The sequence below is a fragment of the Neomonachus schauinslandi genome, chromosome 9 (assembly GCF_002201575.2).
Source record: "Neomonachus schauinslandi chromosome 9, ASM220157v2, whole genome shotgun sequence".
Taxonomy (NCBI): domain Eukaryota; kingdom Metazoa; phylum Chordata; class Mammalia; order Carnivora; family Phocidae; genus Neomonachus; species Neomonachus schauinslandi.
This window is the reverse complement of record NC_058411.1, coordinates 12322841-12330911: the sequence shown is the minus strand read 5'-3', so window position 1 is coordinate 12330911 and position 8071 is coordinate 12322841. Positions and strand designations below refer to the sequence as shown.

Here is an 8071-nt window from a genome sequence, read left to right as displayed (position 1 = left end):
ATCTATTGATGGACATCTGGGCTCTTTCCACAGTTTGGGTATTGCGGACATTGCTATGAGCATTGGGGTGCATGTGGCCCTTCTTTTCACTACATCTGTGTCTTTGGGGTAAACGCCCAGTAGTGCAATTGCTGGGTCGTAGGGTAGATCTATTTTTAACTTTTTGAGGAAGCTCCATACGGTTTTCCAGAGTGGCTGCACCAGCTTGCATTCCCACCAACAGTGTAGGAGGCTTCCCCTTTCTCAGTCTGGCATTTAAAAATAAAATAACTTGAGATAAAAGTGGAAAGCTTCTAGTGAAGTTCAAATTATTCTTTAATACTAATTGCTATAAGGCACCACACACATAAGGTGTCATCCATTCATTAAAGGTTTGTTTAGTGCCTGTTCCATGCCAGGGCCTTCTAGGGGCTGGTCATATGCATGCTAAGAGAAAAAAAATCTCTGAAAAGTTTCTAGTCTTGAGACAACACACACATTCTTTTCAAACGCACAGAAGTGTTCATTCAGACAGTTGATATTGTGCACTACACAACAAAGTTAAGACATGTAAAAGAATCAAAGCCGTCCAACCGTGCTCTCTGGCCCCCACGGATGGAACTACAGTTACTACACCCATTCGAAAGATGAGGTAGCTTGGATTCAGAGCAAGGGTGCTGTGCCTGGGTGCTCTGGGCTAGTCTCTGGGGGTAAAGGGATTCCCTCAGACGTCCAGGTCTGTGCCTGAAACCGCATGATGTGGACTATACATGCAAATGCAAGATGCAGCAGAGAATCCCGTGTTACCGCTTTAACTCTAAAAATAAATGAGCCCAGATCCAAAGACCCGAATACAAAACGTGCATGGAAGCCAAGGCTGACCTACCTTTCAGGTTAAGAGGCGAGCTGTCGCTGGACGCATTCCGACTGCTCTCCAAGCTGTCTGGCCGGGACACTGAAAGGAAGGGACACCCAGCCTCAACGGTCAGGGGGCAGGTATGCCCCAGACTGAACCGTCCAATCTGAGAAAGGCTGCATAACAGAGCCGCTCTATGCCAAAGTTAAGGCAGACGTCCTCAGGAAGGATGGACTTTGGGGTTCTCTATGCTCTCCCATCAGGAGATCCAGCTTTGCCAACTTGGGTGCGAGGCATGGCATCCAGTAGGCGATCCAGAAACGACAACTAGCACTGTTTTTATTAGGTCTACGGCTAGGACTTAAAAGAAATCTCGCACTGACTCTAGTACAGCAATCAGACCGAAAAGAAGGGTGGCTCGGGGTAAGCCAGTGGCTGGGGTGGGAGTACCCACTCCTATGACTGTATAGAGCTTTCTGGAACCCACGTGAGACCTGGTGAGGGTGGGAGCGGGAAACAGCAGGGTGTACAGGGGGGGCGCAGGGCACCAGCACTCCGGTGATCCCCGGGAGCAGTTGGGACCCGGAGGAGGAGGAGGAGGAGGAGGAGGAGGAAGAGGAGAGCTGGCTTTCCCTGGTCGTCTGTCGTCCGTCAGCTCCTTGCTTCCCCTGTCTCAAATTCACATTTACCCCCAAGGGAAAAATCGAGCCGTACAGTGACAAGGGCCGGAGAAACCAGCCCTCACGGCTGCTGCCGGTGCCTGCCCGAGGCGTGTGGCAGCTCTCAGGTCACAGGCTGAGCCCGGCGGCAGGAGGGGTGGCTTCACCCCCACAAAGGGCAGCTGCCCCTTCAAGGCCTGCAGACCTGCTTCTCCTGGTCCACTCTTGCAGGAGCCCTGCCAGCCGGCCCCGCAGCAGCATCTGTCCTGCTGGACCACGGACCCCTGGGGGACAGGAACTGCACTTCTGTCTTCCCAGCATCCCTCTTAGCGCACAGCAGCTGTTGAGCTGAAGTGCACGGAGAACTGGAGATTCGCTGGGAGGTGCTCTGCTCATCGTACCCCCGGGGACACTTTCCTTTTGATTGGGTCTATAGGGCGCCTGGTTCCCAAGTGCTGGTGCGCTCTGCAAATAGCAGGCATCTGGAAAACTCTTATTAACAAAGGGGGTTTGGGGAGGAGCCAAACAATACTTGGTTTTCGCAAAAAGCATAAAAGCAGAGTAAGTCCCTTCTTCAAGAAGGGAAAAACGGACACGAAAAATGCACATCTCTCTTTGAAAAAGAATGAAGTTTCATTAAAACTGTAATACAAATCAATAGGACCCAAAGCACTTAAAAAAAAACAAAAAACTTGATTTGAGAGAGAGAGAGGAGAGCATGGTGGGGAGGGAAGCCGAGGGAGAAGCAGACTCCCCACTGAGCAGGGAGCCTGACATGGGGCTCAATCCCAGGCCCCCGAGATCATGACCTGAGCCAAAGGCGGACGTTTAACTGACTGAGCCAGCCAGGAGTCCCCTAGCCCCCAAAGTACTTTTGTTTATTCAGGTACCACTTTGAAAACTGCTTTTCTTTTTTTTTCCCTGCTAAGAAAAGCTGGAGGGATCAGAGTGCTTAAGAGTACTTAGGGGGGTGCCTGGGTGGCCCAGATGGTTAGGCATCTGCCTTCGGCTCGGGTCATGATCCCAGGGTCCTGGGATCGAGCCCCGCATCAGGCTCCTGGCTCAGCGGGGGGCCTGCTTCTCCCTCTCCCCCCCCCCCCCCCCCCATGCTCTATCCCAAATGAAAAAAAAACCTAAAAAAAAAAAAAAAGAGTACTTAGGAAGAAAACCCCTCGGCAGTCACCTGTTATAGCATTGATCGGGCTCCTCAGCTCGCCTTAACAATACCCTGCGGTGTGTTCCCCTCCCCTTGGTGTGAAGACACGAGGGCCTGTGCGTTAAACTGTTCTGCCACAGAGCCTGTATTTTCTCACGCCCAGTGCCAGTGTCTGTATCCGTATGACTTATCAGCATCATAAAACGTTTAAGACAATGACTAGGACAGGAGGGGCGCCTGGGTGGCTCAGTCGGTTAAGCGTCCGACTGTTGATTTCGGCTCAGGTCGTGATCTCGGGGTCGTGACATGGTGCCCCAAGTTGGGCTCTGTGCTCAGCTGGGAGTCTGCTTGGGATTCTCTCTCCCTCTCCCCTACCACGCCCCCAAATCCTGCTCTCACTCTCAAAATAAATCTTTAAAAAAAAAAAAAAGACAATGACTAAGGCAGCAGATTACACTAGCTCCCATATTTGTTGTTGCTTAGAAGTAAACAGAGCTCACTGTGAGCTGAGTTTTTTTTTTTTTTTAAGAATTATTTCCCCACTCTTCTAGGATTTTTGTTTTTCAAAAAATTATAAAAGCCCAAAGCAGCTTTCAATTTTTAAAAGAAGGCTAGTATAATTCACTGTTTCCCTTCTGCAGAAACTTACAATATATCTAAGTCAAATGGCCGAGCGCGTCTAACAATTTCTAAGGCCACACAAAACTCGGAGCTACTCTGGACAACTAAAATCCAAGTGAGGACAGTGAGAGGCCTCCCTGCAATCAGTGCTCCTGGTGGGGGTCAGCAGAATGTCCTGGCAAACCTGAGGGGGCACTTTCAAACAAGGGGAGTTGGAGCCTACAGAAGTGGGACACTCTGCAGGTGGTGACTTCCCTGTCACGGAGGTATGGAAGCAGAAGTGACATGCCCAGGCCCCTGGGGAGGGTGGGGAGGAGGCTGCAGGGCGCCCCCTGCCCCCCCATTCTCACTTCAACACAACAACTTCATGTCTACCTGTTTTCCACAGGGGACTGAGCTTGAAGGAAAAGTACTGTTGATGAAAACCAGTCTGAGACGCCAGGCCCAAGGGCGCGACGCACTGAGCACTCACCGTGCTGCCTGTGGTTGAAATCCAGCTCCAGGGACAGGTCACAGAAGCTGTCGTCTGAATTACAGCCTATGGTGGAAGGTCGCTGGTTATTAAGATAGGGTTTTCTGGAACACTTGGAACAACTACAGACTCTTATTTAGGAAAAGTATATTTTTTATCTGTCCTTTGGCACGACAATCCTACTTCTAGGAACCAGCGCTGGAGGTAGGGTGGTTGAAAAGATCGCAATGTGGCCATTTTCATCAGTATAGAGCTATAAAAAGGCTGAGTGAGAAAGATCTCCATGATGTATGCCCAGGTAGAAAAAAAACAAGGTGTGTAGATTTTGTTTATTTATTTATGTGTGTGTTCGTGTTTAAGTAGGCTCCAAGCCCAGCATGGAGCCCAATGTGGGGCTTGAACTCACAACCTTGAGATCAAGACCTGAGCTGAGATCAAGAGTCAGACGCTTAACCGACGGAGTCACCCAGGTGCCCCTATTTTGGTTTATTTTTGCAAAAAGAAACACCGGGTGTATAAACAAGGAACTAAGAAAAAAGGTTATCCAGAGGGTAGTTTGGGAATGGAGTCGGGGGGACTGAGGGAGAGAGGGGGCCTAGAGCACCCAAGCACAGCTTTTCACGTAATTCAGGTTTTTCCATCTATTTTACACATTAAAACACACAGGGCTTAATTTACGAAGAAAAAAGTCTAAAATTGGAAACAGGAACAAACCTTACCTCGTCAGATTGTTAGCATTATCACGCATGGAGAAACACTGATCTGCAGTGAACTTTGAACGTAAAACTCTGTGAGAGCATCCTTAGTGAAATATAATCCAAGGACTAAGAGCTATAGAGAAAACACTGCTTGTTGGGTTTATGGTGACTGGTAGCACTGGTAGGATTACTTTTTAAACCATTATTGCATATTTTTTTGGGGGAAAAAAATCAATGTTTCAGGAGACAAGCATTCTGTAAAGGAAAGGACACGCAAATATGAAATCCCTGTAATGTTAAATCTGAATTGGAAATATTGACACAAACCAGTAATATGTATGTGTCCTATCTTCCTTTACTGAAAGGACCTGGAAACAAAGGCAACTCCATAGGGCCCAGATCCTGTTTGTTAAATTCTGCTCTAAAAGAAACCAGACGGACTTAAAGAAATGGCTGACTCTAAGGGGGTTTCCTTCCACTTGAAGCTGGCTATGTGCCCACTGTGGCCATGAACGCGGGAGTGTGGGAACAGGCTGCCAGGAAATCGCGTGGCTGGGGCGGGGTCTGCAGCGGGGACCGACCTTCCCGCGGGGCCCTGCAGGTGTAGGGACGGCCAGAGGTGTTTTGGGGCTCGGGCTCTGGTTTATGAATGGGATCTAGGCTCACACGGCCCGTGACTTAGTCTGAAGGGCTGGACCTTGAGCCACACAGGCTGCTGAAGTCTGAGGGGAGATGGGAGTCCCCAGCCCCCTCTCTGAGACCAGGCAGGGCTTCTGCACCCCAAGCCCGGGAGAAGGGGGTAGTGGTGGAGGCGGGGGGGACTGCTGACTGCCTGTCCCAGCCGGCACGCCGCACCCTTCCCCTGACCTCCAGCAGAAAGCGACTGCTGCTTCCAGGGTCTGGCCGGGAGTGGAGAAGGACTGCCTGGCGGCCTTGTGCTCACTCCTCTCCTCTCCCCAGGGGTGTTTGTGACTTGTGAGCAAGGTCATGACGCTAACCCAGGTGCGCCCTGAGGGTGGGAACCCTGTTTGCTTTGCCTGTCCAAGCAAGGTTCTGCACAGCCAGGTTTCAAGAGTCGAGTGGGTGGGGTGATGACAAAAACATAATCATCCTTCCCAGTTCTCTCCGATTCCCAACACCTGAGAGGCACCCCCCTTCCGGCTCTGCCAGATGTTGCTTCGGATACTCTCATGTTTCTAAGTTACAAGCAGAACAGTCTTTTTTAGTTTTAGGCTTTATCTTCCTTTCTGTTTGCGTCTTTTAGATTTGCAAGTGCCTTTCCCTTAACTGCTCTCTTTTACAGCATCCCGTTCCTGTTTCGTGAGGAGAACCACCTCACCTATCCCGGACTACTGGTGGAGGATCTCCTCAGGGGTCCGGGAATCCCCGGACTTCCAGAGGCTTCACTTGACAAGATCTGACTGAGCCGTTCGTCCTGTGGGGAATTTCTCAAGCCCATCAGATGGCTTGAAGAACATCTTAGTCTCACGTCTAAAGCTGTGACCACGCACGGCTACTGGCCCCCTGGGAGAGGTTCGCTGTGTAAACCCTTCCCCGAATCCCCTCGTTCTCAGCGAAGGAGACCTGCCTCCTGCTCTCGCAAGCCACCTCCAGGTTCAGAGACACTCTCACATCTCCTCCATAGAGAATAACCCCCGAACTCCTACCAACGTGGGGTGAGGGCGTTGCCTGCTTTTAGCCCAAACCGCAGTTCACCTCCCTTCTGGAGCTACTGGGTGCCACCAATTCCTGAACAGTGGTGGTGAGAGTGGCTTAGGATTGGGCCTCTAGGGGGTGCGGCTGTCTGCCCCACGTCACACAGCCGACAGGCAGAAGCCGTGCCTACATGATGGCAAAGCTCATCTATAGCCCCAGCGCCCTGCTTACCGCCTGTCTCTGCGAGCCCGGGGGTCTTCAGGAAGGACCCCGGGCGCGCATCCCTCTTCTTCCGGAGGGGCCCACGACTCACCTTTGGGGCGGCCTGGGTGCCGGGTGAGGGGGGTGGAGCTGAAAGGGGTTGTAGTGATGGCTGAGGTCGAACAGGTCCGTGAGCTCAGCTCCAAGGGCCAGAGCTTCATGGCTGGGTCAGCGGAGGCATCCGTGCGGTCAAGGCTGCCTCTGTGCGGGGACCCTTGCTTTGGTTTTAGGTCCCCAGGGCCTGGGGCAGAGAAGGACACTGAGAAACGGGGCGGCAAAATCCTGTGCCAAAGCTGGGCTACCACACCGAGGCCTAGAAGCAGGGGCACCAGAGCGCACAGACCACAAGGACAGAAGCTGGGCTGCGGTGTCAGCAGGAGGGCCCTGGCTACAGGCCTGGCGGGGGGGGGGGGGGGGGGGGGGGGGGGGCGTGCAGAGAGGCTGGCCCTGGCTCGACGCATGGGTCCGACTGCGAGCCCTGCAAGGCTGTGACAAGATAAGGCACTCAAGAGGATGAACCACTGCCAGAAGATCAGCATGTGAGCTCGTGTAACAACGCGACGTGTAACTCAGATGCCCGATTTCAAAAGATCCCGACGACATCTGCTCAGGATCACTCCAGGCCTGCAGCCAAGGCCCCGAAGGTCCAGGACGGAAAGACGGACGGACGTGCATCCTGCCAACTGGCTTCACTCAGGATTTGAGAAAGCAGCTTACTCCTAAACTAACAATCATTTAAGAAGTCTTAATCTCTGTAAGAGTGACTTCTCCCTTGTATCTTGTGCTTGGCTGCAATCGCTACATCTTCTACCCTGAACACATACTCTCGCTAAACAAAATCTCTATAAAAACATTAAAAAACCAAAAGAAACCCCTCCCACTACCTAGCAGTAGGAAAGGGGCCGGGCTCTCTAAATGGAAGATAAACATGCGTGCGGCCAGAGCTCCTGAGAGCATGAGGACAGCGCTGTTTGGCACCATGTCCTCCTCCAGGCACCCCACGGCCGGGACCCAGAGGCACACCCTCCCTCAGGGCTGACCCCGCAAGCCCCTCAGCCAGTCGGGGGTCTGGACTCCCTGGGAAGTTTTCAGTGCCCAAATCTTACAACTTGAAACCAAGGCAAAATTTGGATTCTGAAAGATACCCTTGATGAGAAGCAAGATTCAAGTCTGGTGGAATGAATGGGGACAAGCATCCAGTAGGTGCAGTTAAAATGAGGAGCGGAGGGGAGGTGGAAGGGAGCGGACAGAGAAGCAGGACGAGGCCGACAGCATGCTGGCGAGACAGAGTCCCCGAGGACCGGGGGCACGGCGGCCCAGGGTCCCCGAGGGGGAGCGCGTGACATGAAGTCAGTGCCACACTGACTGACTTCAACAGCTTAATAGGTATGTGTTTGTACAGTTACCTTGTTTTTGCGGTTATATGGGTTTTCCACAGACAGCACTGATAATAATCTTTCCCTTTAATTTAAAATAAATTTAAGTGGCAACGGTGAGTCAATTCAAGGGAAAACATGTACATGATCCACACAGGTGGATAAAAAGATGTGGCAAAACTCAGGAAGACGGCACAAGAACGACAGCAGACAGCACAGTAGCTAAAGGCCTCTATGGACCAGCGCCCCCCTGCCCCCGCTCTGGGCATGACCGGTGTGCTGACGGTCTTTCTGTCCGCTACCGTTTTAACGTCCGCATCCGAGAGGTCAGAGAGCC

The 8071-nt window shown here is 52.0% G+C and overlaps 1 protein-coding gene across 1 annotated transcript in view; it reads right to left on the bottom strand.

Annotated features, from left to right (window-relative positions):
• Window positions 1-676: 676 nt before the first annotated feature.
• The window catches only part of CCDC88C (coiled-coil domain containing 88C), a 117797-nt gene continuing 110402 nt past the window's right edge, over window positions 677-8071 (bottom strand). The window contains exons 26-29 of the mRNA XM_044918051.1: window positions 6411-6599; window positions 3744-3809; window positions 835-934; window positions 677-683 (exon numbers count right to left, since the gene is read on the bottom strand). Coding sequence (XP_044773986.1) covers window positions 677-683; window positions 835-934; window positions 3744-3809; window positions 6411-6599 — 362 coding nt within the window. The remainder of the gene's footprint in view (window positions 684-834; window positions 935-3743; window positions 3810-6410; window positions 6600-8071) is intronic.